General features: G+C 52.2%; 1 protein-coding gene across 2 annotated transcripts in view; it reads left to right on the top strand.

Annotated features, from left to right (window-relative positions):
- The window catches only part of ZNF423 (zinc finger protein 423), a 335,974-nt gene that overhangs the window by 48,705 nt on the left and 270,625 nt on the right, over positions 1–16,644 (top strand). For both annotated transcript variants that reach the window (XM_045442676.1, XM_045442677.1), the window contains exon 2: positions 14,548–14,607. In XM_045442676.1, the coding sequence (XP_045298632.1) occupies positions 14,548–14,607 (60 nt within the window). The remainder of the gene's footprint in view (positions 1–14,547; positions 14,608–16,644) is intronic.

Here is a 16,644-nt window from a genome sequence, read left to right as displayed (position 1 = left end):
TTATTTTTTAATGTTTATTTTTGAGAGAGAGACAGAGAGAGAGAGAATGAGAGCGAGGGAGGGGTGGAATGAGAGGGAGACATAGAATCTGAAGCAGGTTCCAGGCTCCGAGCTGACAGCACAGAGCCCAACATGTGGCTCGAACTCACGAACCATGAGATCATGACCTGAGCTGAAGTCGGACGTTCAACCGACTGAGCCACCCAGGCGCCCAACTGTAACTTTTTTTTAATGTTTATTTATTTTTGAGAGAGAGAGAAAAGAGACAGAGTGTGAACAGGGGAGGGGCAGAGAGAGAGGGAGACACAGAATTTGAAGCAGGCTCCAGGCTCCAAGCTGGCAGCACAGAGCCCAAGTCAGGGCTCAAGCCCACAAACCATGAGATCATGACCTGAGCTGAAGTTGGACGCTTAGCCAACTGAGCCAACCAGGTGCTCCTCTGTACCTTTTTTTTTTTTTTTTTTTTAAAGTTTATTTATTTATTTTGAGAGAGAGAGAGAGAGAGAGAAAGTGCAAGTGGGGGAGGGGCAGAGAGGAGAGAGAGTCCCAAGCAGGCTCTGTGCTGTCAGCACAGAGCTGAATGTGGGGCTCCAACTCACGAATCGTGAGATCATGACCTGAGCTGAAATCTAGAGTCAGACGCTTGATTGACTGAGCCACCCAGGCGCCCCTCATTCTCTGTCCGTGCTCCTGGCCAAGCTCCTGGGAGGCCTGGGGAGGCCCTGCCAGCCCTGGAGACTGGTCGGCGGAGATGCCCTGTCACTGCTCGGGGTGAATGCCGAGGAGGACTCCTCACACCTGCCTCAACAGTCGTCATCTCACGAACACTGGGCGAGTCGGGTGATGTCAGTCCTGCCCTGGTGGGGCCAGCTGCCAGGTGGAGACACAAGGGCCCCTAAAGGCCCCCACATGCATTCTAACCACCCTGGGTGGGCGATGGAGCTGAGCTGGGGGACGCATCTGTGCCATTGAAAATCCCCCCTCCCAAATCAGACTTATTAAAAGTATTGACTCCAGAAACTGTAAAGTATTTATCGTGATTGCCCCTACCCCTGGGACATCCATGTGGAGTTGATGTTTGGAAATGGTCCTTACAGTTCATTCCTGTGGAAGGCTCGGGGCTTTTGATATGAAGAATGATATGGAAGGCTGGTCCTTGTGCCCCAAACCAGATGAAAATACTTAGACACACACATGTGCACACACAGGCACACATACACACACATCAGTTTTTAATAAGAGACTCAGTTTCCACTTTGCTCTTGTATAAGATAAACCACACGTATAATAAGGTAGTGACATTTATTTACAGGATGTTAGCACAGAGGATAAGTGGTTCAGGAGTCATAAAAAATATTAGTTTCTACTCTATGGTGCTTTTCTGCAAATGAAATTGGAAACAAGGCAAGAGAGTGGGACTCTGGTCTCACCCCCTCCTTCCTTTCCACCTCAAACAGTGGACAGATCTGGGTGGGTGCTGTCCGTTTCTCCCCTCAGCGAGGGGCCAGGAGCCCAGGCCATGTTGCCTGACTCCTGTGGTCCCGGCCCCCACCTTCAGTTTGCTAGCACCCAGGGGCTGCTTCTGCCCATCCCTTTGTGAGGGGTTGTTATGGCCCCTCCACGCATGGCAGAGTGTGCCCTTGGTTCTGTCACCTTCCGTCAGAGTTGGACGGCTGGTGGCTGAGTACCCGATGTTGCCACCGAAACAGGAAGTGGGAGCCAGACCCTGTTGTAAATCCACATTTATATGCTGCACGTTGCTGGTTAACGAGACCGTGCAGGGGTGACTGTATGAAATGAAATATATATATGAACGAGGAGATTAACCTCAGGGAGACGGGATTAAACATAAGGACAGCCTGGGAGGCCTGAGGCCCTCCAAGTGTTAAGACCCAGGCAGGCGGTTCCCCAGAAAGGGAATTTGCAGGAAACCCCTGAACCCTGAACAGATTTACTGGGAGCACAGACGCAATAATCCTATTTCATGTTGATGACTATGTGCCAGGCACTGGACTAAGCTCTTCACATGTGTTACTTCACTTGGTCTTCAAAACAAATGGGGATTTTATTATCCCCACTTCATGTATTCTTAAAATGGCTTTATTTGTTTGTTTGTTTGTTTGTTTATTATAATCTCCACACCCAGTGTGGGGCTCGAACTCAGAACCCCGGCGGGGTCAAGAGTCGCACACTGTTCCGACCGAGCCAGCCGGGTGTCCCCACTCCCACCTTAGAGATGAGGAACTGAGACTAGAAGGTGGAGTCAAGGGAGAGCTTGTGATCCAACTAGCCTGGGACACCCAACACTGATCTCCTAGACCCAGCTCTGGGGCCTTCCACAAAGAGGGGTCACTTCAACCCCACGCTTCCCCATCCAGCTGTGGCTTTTCTGAGACAGTTCAGGAGGGCTGGGAGAGCTCAGGCCATCAAGTACCGTTTGTTCAGCATAAGGGGAGAGAGGCGGGTTGCGTGGGCAGGAGGTGCGTGCACTCTGGGGCCGTGTAGACTTGGCTTCAACTCTCAGCCGTGCCTCCCGTCGCTCATCTAATTCAACCTACTTAAGAAAATTCATTTAGGTCCTGGTTTCCCCGTCTGTAAAATGGGCACCATCATTCAGTCCCTTCACAGGGCCATTGGGAGGATTACACATAAACGTTATAATGCGTGTGAGGCCTGTGAGTGCTGTCCCCAGTGTCACTGACGTGTGGAGTCTTGTGTCAGTCAAGTGAACTGGAGGGTGTGATAAAGAGATGCAGAGGGTCTCCCTACAGGGGCTGAGAGTACAGGTGGGGGCAACATGTTATGCTGTGGGATCATAGCTTCCCTTTGCCTGGCACCTGGGTGTGGAGGGGGCTCTGGACCGGATACGTTATAACAGCTTCTCCCTTTACCCTCACTCAGAGCTACCTTGCAGGATGGCTGTGCCCAGAGAGGTTACCTAACTCCCCCAGGCCATAGCCAACCATGGCGGGTAGGAGTTGAGCCTAAGGCATCTTGTTTTGGCCACACCTTGCTGCCCATGAGGACTAACCTAAGTCCAGGGCCCGGGGGCCAGGGAGAGATTTCCGGAGGAGGTGGGCCTGGGCCCTTCACAATGTTTCTGACCAGGGAGAGGGGTGTCTCTGTAGCCGGTGATCAGCCCCGGGGGCTTGGACAAGAAGCCCGCAGCCCTGGTCTTGTGTCCAGGTCCTCCCACAGTCAGAACGGAAGGGAGGGCGGGGCGGGGCCGGCCTGGGCTGCCTCAGATTTCCCCTCGTTTATATCTCCTTGCTCAGGCAAATGCAATTTGATTTGATTTTCCTGAGCTTCATCTATGAGCAGAAACGTTTTTTAATTAAAAAAAAAATTTTTTTAAGTTTATTTATTTACTTTGAGAGAGACAGAGACAGTGTGAGTGGGGGAGGGGTAGAGAGAGAGGGAGAGACAGCACAGAGTCCGATGTGTGGGGCTCGAACTCGTGAACGGTGAGATCATGACCTGAGCCAAAACCAAGAGTCAGAGGCTTAACCGACTGAGCCACCCAGGCGTCCCAATGAGCAAGAAACTTTTTATTTACATTAAACAAGAAACCCACAGACCTGTTAGGTTTTTGTCTGTGATTTTTATCATTCTTCCTAAAATGGGATTTGCACATTAGTCTAAAAGGAAATCAGAATTTTATCTGTGGTTAAGGTAGAAATTCATCCCGACTCCAGGCTGGTCCCCCAGCCCTGAGCCTTCTCTGGGGCCCTGCCTGGGCAGACAGGCTTGGCCTCTGAGCTGTAGGTGGTGGGTGGTCCCCACTGTCCAGGGGTCTGCTTGTCACTTTCCCTAGCTCCTACCCTCTTCTTTACATCTACACTCTGGGTTCTCATGTTTCCGCTTGTTTCTGCCTCACTCCGAGAGTGGGGTTCATTTAACTTCTCCATCATTCCTAGTTCATTCATTCATTCAGTCATTCAGTCACTCAGCTTTTAGGTGCCAGCCCCCAAGGGGCACAGCCATGGTAACACTTACTGACATAGAGAGCACAGTCTAATGGCTGAAGATCAAAAAATCTTTCTCCTAGTACCTAGCTCAGAGTCCTCAGTACCTACTCGAGGTACTGAGCGCTTAGTAAAGGGGAAAAAGACCAAATACACATGGGACCTATGTCTTTGATGCCTAAAAATCAGCGAACTCTTTGTCCTAGCGATCCTGCTTTGGGGAACTCATTCTGAGAAAAATCACTGACCAGGCTTGTGGCCGTGGGCAAAGTGTGTGGATGTGTTTTGCACCACGACCTCCCTTACAGTGGACGACAACTGGAAGTAGCCTGGGTGGCCAGCACCAGGGCACTGGTTTAATTACTCCTGGAGCCTCCTACAGGACCGGCATCTGCGATGACAGTGGCCGTCCACGATTTTTATGCGAAAAGGTGTTGTTCTTGGTAAATGGCTGAGTTGGAAAAGCAGGTTCTGGAACGGTTTGTATTGTTGAGTTGTACATATTGTTACAACTTTCTGGAAGGCTGTGACAACGTATTTGCACCCAGAAAATTGTACTTTGTGTTTCTCAATTTGAACTCACGTGTATTTGCTCGTTTTCTACGTTGTACATGGATTACTTGTGTGGAAGACTTTTATGAAAAAAGAGAAAGATGCTTCGTGTAGGAAACAATAAGAAAAGGGCAACTCCGAGTGAGTTCTGGGTTTCCTACGTACATGGGACATGGGGCAGAGCCTGAGCAGGGCAAGTGGGATGGTGGGGAGAGCCGGGAGGTGCAGTGATGTGTGGTGGCTTCAAGGTGGCTTCCAGGGCTGGCTGCATCCCCCGGCTGCTGCTCCGTCCCTCCCTGCGCCTCCCGGGGCAGGTTCCTGTATCCAGTGCTGTGTTAACTGGATGCATCTCTTCCCAGATCCATGTCAGCAAGTGTCCTGTTTGGTGCCTTGACACTGGCCAATTGGTGGGAGTATTTAGCGGCAAATGCCACAAACCAGGGCCCTTTCTCCCCGAACCACCTGTTAAACCTTTGCCCACACAGCACCACCTCACGTGGTTTCCCCTTGACGTCCCAAGGAACCCGGCTGCCTGGGGAGACCCCAGAGGATGAATTCTCTTCTTAGGTCCCCCTGGTGCTGGCACAGGAAGGAACTGGGGGAATCTTCTGTAAATTTGAATCATCGGGGAGAGAGAGAATCCGTCTTCCTTTTGTTGGCTGACCCCACTCAGTCTGGAGCCACAGCTTCTGTTTGTTGAAGGTGGAAGTGAAAAAAGGGGTTAAGAATCCCGCCCCAGCTTCACTCCGACCTAGTTCGGGGACCTTGGGCAAATTGCTTGGTCTTTATTTTCTCATCTGTAAAATGGGGTTAATACATGTTCTTATAGGATTGTGCAGGCCAGTGGTTCTCAAGCTCTAGCATGCATGAGAATCACCTGCTGGGCCCCACCCCCAGAGATTCTGCTATTTAAAATTCTGCATTTCTGGGGCTCCTGGGTGGCTCAGTCAGTTGAGCGTCCGACTTCAGCTCAGGTCATGATCTCACGGTTCGTGAGTTCGAGCCTATGTAGGGTTTTCTGCTGTCAGAGCGGAGCGTGCTTTGGATCCTCTGTCTCCCTCTCTCTCTGCTCCTGCTCCCCTCAAAAATAAATAAACATTAGAATAGAATAGAATGGAACAAAATAAAATAAAATAAAATTTATGCATCACTGACAAGCTGCCAGGTGACACGGCCGTTGCTGGTCTGGGGACTCCAGTCAGAGAAGTTACAGAGGTTCGTGCTTGGTGAGGGCTAAGGATCACATCATATAGGGGGCTTTGTGTATCTGGACTCTGGGGTCTGGAAGCTAGGGTGCTTGGGTTCCAGGTCTGCTTTGGTCACCTCTGCTGCCCCATGGGTGAGCTGTTTGTCTTCTCTGGGACTTTATTTCTCCTTCTGTGAAATGGGTCAGTAAAAGCTTGACTTTCAGGTAGCAGCTGAGGAAGCGTCTGCAAAAGCCCTCTGATGCCAGGTGATTCTGGTAAGAGTGGCAGGGACGCCTTGGGGGACCCTGGGCCACCATGCTGACATCTGTCTCCTCACCCACTAGGGACAGGCACGGGAGGGCAGGCCATGGCACCGGTCCCGGGGCACTGCTGACTTGCCCGGTCCTTCCTCCTCTTCCGACAGAGCTTTGATGTACTCTTCCCGTTTTATTTTTATTTATTTTTTTATTTTTATTTTTTTTCAACGTTTATTTATTTTTGGGACAGAGAGAGACAGAGCATGAACGGGGGAGGGGCAGAGAGAGAGGGAGACACAGAATCGGAAACAGGCTCCAGGCTCTGAGCCATCAGCCCAGAGCCTGACTCGGGGCTCGAACTCACGGACCGCGAGATCGTGACCTGGCTGAAGTCGGACGCTTAACCGACTGCGCCACCCAGGCGCCCCTGTACTCTTCCATTTGAATTCACTTGGATGTCTGGCTTTTGTGGTACTGTCTTTGCTTCTCAGTTCCCGACTCTGTTGTCCACTACAGTGGACACATCATGTGTCTCTGTGGTACTCAGTTTCCTCTTCTTTTCCTGCCCCGTGGCTGGGGTGGAGCAGACAGAGTGAGGGGTGAGTAGCTGGGTGTTCCCAGCTTTGAGCTAAAGCCGCACTCGGAAACACCCCCGCTGGCCTTGTGAGCTTATGGGCTGGGTTCTGGACCAGTGCTCTGGCTTCGCAGGTTCCATTGCCTCATCAGAAAAGTGGGGACTTTGAAGACTTTCTCAGAGGGAGGCTGGGAGGATTACGTGAGAGCCAGTGGGTGGGACGCCCGGCCCGGTGCCTGGTGCTACAGCGGCCCGGTGGAGGTTTGCTTTCCTGGCGGGGGAGTAGTCCTCACCCTGGCCCAGATCTGCTCCAGTTGGACACAACACCCACATGTGAGTGCAAGCGCGCATGTGTGCCTTATGCACGCGCCATGTGTCGGTGCTTGAGGGGGGTGGGGAGGCTCTACGGACCAGGATGGAGATGGCCAATAGATGTTTTTCTTTTTGAGAGCGAGAGAGTGAGAGAGAGAGAGCTCGCACAACAAATGGGGGAGGGGCAGAGACAGAGGGAGACACAGACTCCGAAGCAGGCTCCGGGCTCCGAGCTGTCAGCACAGAGCCCGACGCGGGGCTCGAACCCAAAGACTGTGAGATCCTGACCCGAGTGGAAGTCGCACACTTAACCGACGGAGCCACCTGGGCGCCCCAGAGCGCCAATAGATTTTAATCCACCTTGTTGAGCCTTTTGAAGCTGCACCCGTGCCCAGCAAGAAGGAGAGCCCTGATCCATTAGCAATGTGTGCCACAGGTGCGGGACAGGGGAGCTGGGCCAGGTTTGACACTCGTTCTGTCTCTGGTCTAGTGAAAAAGCCATTCCTCTCATACTTAAAGCATACTTGAAGTGCGTCACATTCATCACCCAGTTTTCACATCATCCTCATCATCGTTGTCACTTTTTAGGGAAGCGTGGAGGAGAGGACCCCCGTTTCTGCAAGGTTGCCCCAGATCTAGACTCTCCTGGGATTGGTGCTTCTGTTCCTTCTGCAGATATCTCCCAGCCCTCCTCTCTTGGGGTGTGTGGGGTGAGGATGGGGTGCTCGTGGAGGGACATGAGCTGGCATGGAAGCTGAACCCCTTGGTTGTGAATACTAGATGGTTGCACATTTGGGGACACCATCCCTGCACTGTGACAGGGACTGGGAGGCTGTGATGCCGAAGGACCCAGGGCTGTCCCTGGGCCCTTCCTGGGGGTGGGGTGGGGCGAGTCTCTCGGGAAACCTGATCTCACTGCTGGAACCCTCCTGTCCTCACAAGCACGGTGAGACCTTAGCGGTCCACCAGGAACCTGAGGGAGGACGGGCAGCTTGGGTAACCCCAGGAATGCTCACGTTGATTGCCCGTTTACCTGGGGCAGTGTGCGTTAGGAATCCCGGCTCATCGAGGCCTCTGGACACTCCTGTCAGTAGTGTCCTCCTTTCACGGAGGACACGGAAGATCACGGTGGATCAAGCATCTTGCCCCAGATCTAATGGCCTGAAACTGGCAAAGCTGGGGGATGGTCCTGGGGAGCCCTATTTAGGACCCCCTACCCGAACCCCTCCATTTTATAGCTTCTCTCTGGTGCCCTCATCTGTCCTGCTAGAGTGAGCTCTGTCGGGTGACTTCTGGAAGGTTGATCTTCCCGGTAAGGATCGACCAACTTCTCTTCTGGAGTTGTTGGACTCTTACTGGATGTCTCTCTGTTCTGAGTGTTTTATAGGTAAGCAAGGCAGGGAGTGAAAGGGAAGACAGTGGCCGAGCAAGATCCAGGCTTCTGACCCATCTGCCCAGGGTAGACCAGGGGAACAATATATAAAAAATTCTCAGAAAAGTTGCATCTTTTCCTAGGTGCTTGTTCCAAAGCCAGTGTTTAAGGGGAAAGTCGGGCATTGCCAAAATTGCTGTAAGCACTTACTGCGAAGCTGCCGACTTGGCGACCCACCCACACTCTCTTGATGGGTCTAATGCATCAGCTGTTGCCTCCCACATTGGAACATACTGCCTTTTTTTTTTTTTTTTTTTTTTTAGCAGTGTATCAGGTGGAAGAAAGCTTCTGGTTAGGAGCCACGGTGTCCAAAAATAGTTTCTTTAGGGGTGCCTGGGTGACTCAGTTGGTTGAGCATCCAACTCTTGATTTTGGCTCAGGTCATGATCTCAGGGTTCCCGGGTTCAAGTCCCACGTCAGGCTCTGCACTGACAGCATGGAGCCTGCCTGGGATTCTCTCTCTCCCTCTGTCTCTCCCCACCCCCCACTCATGCGTGTGTGTGTGTGTGTGTGTGTGTGTGTGTGTGCTCGCGCTCACGTTCTCTGTCTCTAAAAGTAAATATTAAGGGGCGCCTGGGTGGCGCAGTTGGTTAAGCGTCCGACTTCAGCCAGGTCACGATCTCGCGGTCCGTGAGTTCGAGCCCCGCGTCAGGCTCTGGGCTGATGGCTCAGAGCCTGGAGCCTGTTTCCGATTCTGTGTCTCCCTCTCTCTCTGCCCCTCCCCCGTTCATGCTCTGTCTCTCTCTGTCCCAAAAATAAATAAACGTTGAAAAAAAAATAAATAAAAGTAAATATTAAAAAAAATAGATTTCTTTATTATTAAAAAAAATTCTTTTAACATGTATTTATTTTTGAGAGACAGAAAGAGACAGAGCAGGAGCAGAGAGAGAGGGAGACACGGAATCTGAAGCAGCATCCAGGCTCTGAGCTGTCAGCACAGACCCTGACATGGGGCTTGAACTCCCAAACCGTGAGATCGTGACCTGAGCCCAAGTCCAATGCTTAACTGACTGAGCCACCCGGGCTCCCCAAAAATAGATTTCTTTAAATCCTAGACCCACCCTCCAGGTGGTGAGGTGCAGACAGACCAATGGGAGGGGTGAAGAGTTCTTGCCCCTGCCGTAGGGCTGTGCTCACTGGGGAAAATGGCAGGCGGTCTTAACGGAGCCATTTCAATTGTTAGTTTATTCTCTTTTTGGCAAGTGGTCAGAGAATCATGAGAGTAAAATACAGGGGTCAGTGATATGACCCTGTCAAGAGATCCTCTGAGGGGCTGGGTTTGGTGCTGAGTGGCTGCGTTGGGGGCGGGGGGAGGTGCGGATCTTGGGTAGTTTTAGCTTTGGTTGCGGAGAGAGCCTTTGCTTTTCCATGCTGTCACTCCCCCAGACCAAACCCACCACCTGGAACCCATCCCCACTGAGAGGACCCTGGAGGGTGTCGGCTTAGTGATTGGGTTTGTTTGCAATTGACCCTGGTCATTTTGCCCTGAAGCCTGATGGCAGAGATGGTCATGGGCTACACGTTATGGCACATCTGTGTGAGTTAGAAAAAAGGCTGGCCATGCCTATGTGCAAAAGGATGAGTACATCTTGGTCTGGGATAGCCCTGTATCAGGACACACTGTTTAGTGGACAGAGTGTGGGCTAAATTTCAACCCTTTCTCACTACTTCTGCTGGGCCTCTTGGGCAGTGCACAACCTGCACAGCCATACACAGCAGTCTTCCTTGCTTTACACTTTTTCACTCTTTGAAATTGCTTAGTACCGAATGATGACACTTCATTTCATGCCTGACAATGAGACTCTGGACTCTAGGTGTATCCTATACCTTCCTTGGCCTTGGCCTGGTATAAGTGAGAGGATTTCTTTAAGGATGAGCCCAGGAGAGGCAGTCATGTGCCCCTGGCTTGTCTCACTACCTCCATTGGGACAGGGATGCCTTTAGGGGGAGCCTCTGTCAGGCCAGTGTGAGCCCAATCCTTCCCTAAGGATGAGATGATCCCTGGGGCCAAGGCCAGTAAAGCATGGAAAAGTCCCCTAAGACATTGTGAACACCAGCCAGAGGTGGGGCCAGATGAAAATGCTCTCAAAATAAAAGCCATTAATTTAGTGGTTCTTAAACCTTTTTTTGGCAGGCAGGCAGGAGGTAGTGGTGGTGTTCTAGATCTTTTTGATGAAAACCACATATCCTTTCCCCAGAAAAATGCCTGTGTGTACACACGTCTGGAGGCTTACAGCCAGGGGCAGAGCCTTCTCTGATCCTTGAAGCCAGGCACAGCAGCTGGCCCTGGTATGAATTTTGGAGTAGGGAAGGTGGTTTCTGGGCCCTGTTGACCCTGCTGGAGGCTTCCTCTGGCCCTTGGGTCAGTGCTTGCCTATGTCTACCTGTCTCATTCACGTCCTGACGCTGTCTTAGAACTTGTCCCCTGAGCTTTTCTACCTCTGGCCTGCACCTTGTCTGCCAGCCCAGGTCCTGCCTGACTTTGGCCAAACCCCCAGAGCAAGGGGCACTGGGGAGGTGGGTTACACAGCTGCCCACCTAGCACCACTAGCCCCGTGCTGCTGGGTTCCCAATGTCCAGAGGCCCAGCACACAGGCTTTGGGTCTTACTGGCATGTCGTTGATGGCAAGGCCGTCCCAGTGCACAGGGGGCAAGCTGTGCGCACTTTCAGAGTAGGGGAGTTGTCATCACTTACAAGCCCGCTGCTGAGCTGGGAGACAGTGTCTGGTGAGGCTCACGAGCTCTATACTCCCATGGGAATCAGCCACCCACAGCTTGTGATCCCAGAGCAGGGAGAGAACCCAGAGTTCTGCCTGGAGCCCGACAGAGCTTCAGAATCCTTCATAACACACCCTAAGAACCATGGTTAGTACACTGTGCACTCTCCAGTGTGAACACGGGTCCTGCACCCCCTCCCCTCATATTATACGTGGCCATGCCTCCCCTGTCCGGGTATACAGACATGCTGCTGTGCCCTGACCCTGTGTGTTCAGACTCACTGTGCCTTCTCCCCGTGCTTACACACTCGCCCCCCCACACTCCCTTCCTTTGTGTGCACACTGGCCTTGTGCACCCACCCCGCACATACAAATGGCCATCGTTCAGAGGAGCAGACGACTCTGTGTTCCCCTTGAGATTGGGCAGGGTGAGGGTTTGCCTTGGCTTCAGTGGTGCCAAACATCTTTATATGAAAAGTTAGAGGTAGAATCTGGGGAAGCCTCCAGAAAGCACCCAACTCCTCCGGCTGGCTGGGCAGCCCCTGTAGGTGTTACCCATATTGACCACTGTGCCGATTGAGTTTTCTCTGAGATGTCCAACCCTTGGTGTCCATTGCGCCTCCAGCAGAAGTCCACTTGGGGATGGCTCAGGCTCCCAGACGGCCCCTGCTGCCAGTGTAGACTCAGCACCCCCAGCAAGTGGCTGGCTCTGGCTGTCGGGAAGGCCTTCCTTCCTCTGTGCCTGCTGCCCCTGCTAGTTATCTAGCTGTTGAAGAGACAAGTCCGGACAGAAGAGTAAGAGTGAGACTGGAGGAGAGGAGAGCCCCTGCACGTTCACGGAGCCTCGTGCTGATGCTGGGAACACTGGGCGTGACTTTTTCTCATCAGGAATGTATAAAGGATGGTGTGCTTATGCCTTCAATAAACAAAACGTGGGGAATGGGATGTTAGCCGGGTGGATGCCAGCAGTTGTAGGAAAATGCGTTCATGCCCTAGGTGGGCACTAGGTGGGTTGGCCCGCGGGCTCCTTCCTCACTGGGAGAGATGTGGTTCTGGAGATGCTGGTGTGTGATGTGGCCACTTGCCTGTGGTGACGTCTGCCACTTTGAACTTCCCCAGCCAGCTGGCATCAGGCCACTGCCCTCTTCCCACCTTTATAAGCTTGTCGGACTTGGGGAAGAGACCTTGAATTGTCCTAAGAGCTCCAAAATGGCAGATGTTTTCCTGATCTCCTTCCCATGATGGCTGAAGCCAGATCTCAGGGAGGGAAGGATTTGGTCCCATTCTGGGGACATTCTTCAGTTCAGTGATCTGGAAGGTCGCCCTTCTCACCTGGAGAACATTGGGTGGGCCCAGAGTGGGGCCCTTTGTCCTGGTATTTGGAGTACACCGTGGACAAAGGGAGAACTGGGTCGTGCATTAATGTCATGGTAGCCACGGTCAACGAGGTCGACCTTTTTGAAGTTGTCCAGCAGAAGGGCCGCATGGTGACCTTACAGACTGGGAGTGACTTCTTAGTAGAAGCGAAACACGTAGATCTTAAAGTAAGTAAACGGCGAAATGTGAAGGAAGCGGATTTTCAGGTGTGGCAATGAAAGCTGTTAACAACTGCTGCTTTCATGCATGGCTGGCTTCTGATCGCCGTAAGCATTATCCACCGGTGTTTCAGGGGCTGTCTGCTTAGAATCAGCTTAGTGAGTAATAATCAGTTTTGTCTGATGCGAGGTCTTGATTCATATTTACAAAGCTGCATGTTTGAAAACCCTCCCTGGCTCTAACTAGCTAAGTAGAACAATAGCCTCGGCCCCACCCCAGATCGCCTCTGCATTTCATTTGGATTCTGAGTTTGTACTCTCAGGACGCAAACTTGGGAAAGAGCAAACACTCTTAGCATTCCTTGGCCTGTTGCTTCTTGTCGCGATTGTCCCTTCTCGGGTACGGTCTGGGAGGCTCTGGTGGGGGAGCGAGACTGGGGACAGATACATGATAAAGCGGGGCCACGCCATGCAGAGCCGGACTTGTTAATTCCCAGAGCTGGTCCAGCCCTGGCCACCAAACCCCCCGAGTGCTTGGGCCACTGCTCTGGCAGATGACTCCATCGCCCCATTGAATCCTCCCTGCCACCGTATGGCTTGGGTACCATTATTATCTATTTCTGAAATGTTAAAACCGAAGCCTAGAGGTTAAATAATTTGCTCAAGATCGTACAGCTAGAGGCAGAATCGGGATTTGAACCCAGAATCTTGACTGTAGCCTAGCCTGCTTGCTCCTCTCACTGCTCCGCTGCCCAGCACACTGTGTATCTGCCTTCTGTGGGGTGGGGTGGGGGGGGATTACCAGTCCCGACTTGCTAGGAGTCTGGACAGCATCCTCTGTGCTTCTGTATACAGTGGTTTCGGTATGCATCGGTCTGCCTTCCACACGCAGTTGTGGGTTTCAGCCCAAACTCTGCACGCTTATAGCTGTGTAAGACCTCAGGCACGTCACTTGGCCTCTCTGGGAATCTGTTGATGAGGATTAAATTCAGTAATGCCTGAAAAGCACTCAGCATTATGCCTGGCTGACAGTGTGTGCCCATGTAGGACGGCGACAGTGAAAAGGGAACTGGGTGGGACCTGGTAGCTTCAGCCTGCGCATGTGTAGAACTTCAGGGCCCGTTAAATCTGAAAAATACTGTGTATGCACATTTTTGACTTAAACAAAGTTCCATTTTACAGAGTCCATAACCCAGCTTTAATATTATTACATGCCCCAGACTGGGATTAATTCCAGGACAAGAGATTTATTATGCTGTATAGAGTTTCTCCTGTGTTCTCCTAAGTCCATGGCCTCCGTCTCCACCAGCCTGGTCTTACATGCAGGGGTACGGGATGCTGGAGGTGCCCCATCCCTACCCAGCCTTGTTCAGTGGGCCCAGGGGCAGGATGGAGAGGTGAGTTGCTTTCTGATGTTACCATCCCGTGACTGTTGACCACTGGACCTCAGCATATCCCAGGGTCTGTCTGTCGGTTACGTCTCAGTGTGTGGAATAGCACCCCATGCTTCTCCAACCTCTGAGAGTGACTTTGTTTGTTGCAAAAGCAAGCTTTCGCATTTCAGTGGTGGTGTAAGGAGCTCTTGGTAGGAGGATATGGTATCTGTGGGATCGGGGAGAGGTCTGAACCTTTGCCGTCTTCCTGGGTGTCGCAAATGGCTTCATCTCAAGCAGAAACTCCGACTATAGACAGTAGTGAGCTGCAGAAGTGTGTAGAGGTTCTGATGCTGCATCTGGTTCCAGGTGGTGCTGTGATTGATTCGTGATGTCTGCTAGGGACACAGGGATGGGGAAACCATACTGATACTGCACTTGTTTGCTATTCAGGTTTTATTCCAATTATTTAACATCTCTGTGAAACCCACAAAGGCCTCATTGTAGGCTTTACCCCCTTGCTCCTGATCATGGGTATTATAAGGACTCACAAGTGATCCTTCTTCCTTGCCCTGTTCCCCACCCTGATGGCCTGTTTGTACGACTTCAAAACTCACGGGCCCATCTCTGTTCTCTCTTTCAGTTGAAGAGGGGGAGGCCTCGGATTTCTCGCTGGCCTGGGATTCCTCCGTGACAGCATCAGGTAAATGCCCAGGGGCTGCTGGGGGAGTTGCTGGGGGTCTTGGGGGGTGGGGGTGGGGTGGGGTGGGCTCAGGAACTCAGAAAGCCACCCAGCTGGTTATAGAAATCCTATTCTTCATGTCACATTCCTGTCTCCAGGCCAGACTACCCTGTGCAACACGATTTTTATATCAGTTCCATATGGTCAATAAAATCTATTACATACGGAGACTAATCTGCCCTATTCTCCTGGGGGACCACGTTTCCTTCTTGTGGGCGCATTCAGATGGGCCACGATACCCCCCCTACACAGGCTTTGAAGCTCCCTGCCATGGGTGCCATTGTACATTCATTCCGGTCTAATTGCATAAAACCCTCTTTAATAGGACGTTTAAACTCCGATCGGAATCTCAGTTCCCATATTCCCCCTCCCAGAGGGGGCTGCTCTGCATCCCCAGGCCAGCAACCTGAGCCCGTGCCTCCAGGGGGAGGTAATGGGGGAAGTTCAGACTTCTGTAATGTGTGGCCGCCATCGGGGTGGCTTGGCAGTTAGGGGACTTGGGTTTTCGGCTGACTTCTGCCCTTGTGTAAGCTCCTTCTCTGTGCCTCAGTTTCCCCAGCTATAAAAAGAGGTGGATGGATAAAGTTTTCTAACTGTAAAGTCTTGTCATTTGGAGCTGTCTGTGGGGCTTGGGGTTAGACCTGGCTTTGGGGTCCTTGGGATCCCCTGGGGGGGGTGCTGTTCGCTCCTGTTGGCTCTGAGTCCAGCCGGCACCTCTCGGCAGTGGCCGTGGCTCCCAGTCCTGCAGATAGAGCCTCTCCTGCTTTGTCCCCGTCCCAGGATCCTGACCATCTGGGTCTGGATTCATGGGGGAGCTGGAGCCAGGCTAATCTCGTAGAAAGTTGGGCCTGAAGAGACTCTGAGGGAGTCATCTTGTTCAACCTCCTTGTCTTCTAGATGTGGAAACTGAGGTACAGAGAGAGCTTTGCTCTGGGTCAGTAGTTCCCAAAATGCGGTATCAGGCATCAAGCATATGCATATTTAACACTTGAATGGTTATACATTGGATTTGTGATTTTATGGCTCCTTGTGACTTAAGATGGTGCTGATCATTTAAGTGAGAACATTGTGTTGACAGTTTTAAGTAACAGTACATAATGCTTGGGTTCAGCGGAAATCATGAAGATGGTTTGCAAATAATGAAATCTGGGAAATGTTGGTACAGGTTGGACAGAAGGGAGTGGAGGGCCAGCACTGGACACTCCTTGTCCAGTGCTCTTTCTAGCACAATCGGGACGCCGCTTGGAGAGTTCCAAAGGTCCTGGTTGGATCCTGGCTGACTCAGGTTTGGGCACTGTTGTGTCTGCAGGTGCCTGGCCCTTGGTGACAGGGGCTCCCTCCATGGGAGAGGTGTTGTCTGAAGCCAGAATGAAGGCGGTGGTGCTCACATTCTTAGGAGAAGAGTCCAGGGTTAGGACAGATGTTGGGGTCCACACTGGTTAGGTTGGAGGAAGGGACTGCATAGCCCCTGTCCTGTGTCGTTCTGTACAGGGGAGATGCATTCCTCATGGTTGGAAAAAACACAGTGAGATTATAAAGCTCTGTGTCTCATCCAGGGATCCTGACCCATGTGGGGGTGCATGAGCTCAGGCTTCTGCCAATACTGAAGAGGACCCTCACGGTGCTCCAAGCTCCCGGACCAGGAAAGCACCCAGCTCAGTGTCCATATAAGGTCCTGCCTCTTTGCTGCTTTCCCAGCGGGGCCGGAGGCAATGAGGACAGACAAGAATAGCAGTGGGGTGCTAGGAGGGCACTGGCTCTGGTCGTGGTGGTTGGACAGCCCTGTAGAGGGCATCAGGTGCTCAGACTGCATCCCTGAGGCGGTGGGTGAGATGTCGCCCAGTCTGGGGTGCCAAGGGGGCTGTGTGGGGGCCCTGCCGGTCTGCAGTTCTCTGATGCCGTAGTGGAAGGGCCAGCCTTACGGCCTCCCTGGGGCACTTGGGCAGAGAGGAGGTTGTGAGATTTGTCAGTTTCCAGCCAAGAGCTGAGCAGGCCCTG

Source organism: Leopardus geoffroyi, chromosome E2 (genome assembly GCF_018350155.1).
Source record: "Leopardus geoffroyi isolate Oge1 chromosome E2, O.geoffroyi_Oge1_pat1.0, whole genome shotgun sequence".
Lineage (NCBI taxonomy): Eukaryota > Metazoa > Chordata > Mammalia > Carnivora > Felidae > Leopardus > Leopardus geoffroyi.
The sequence above is the reverse complement of the archived record's forward strand: the minus strand, read 5'-3'. Positions and strand labels throughout refer to the sequence as shown.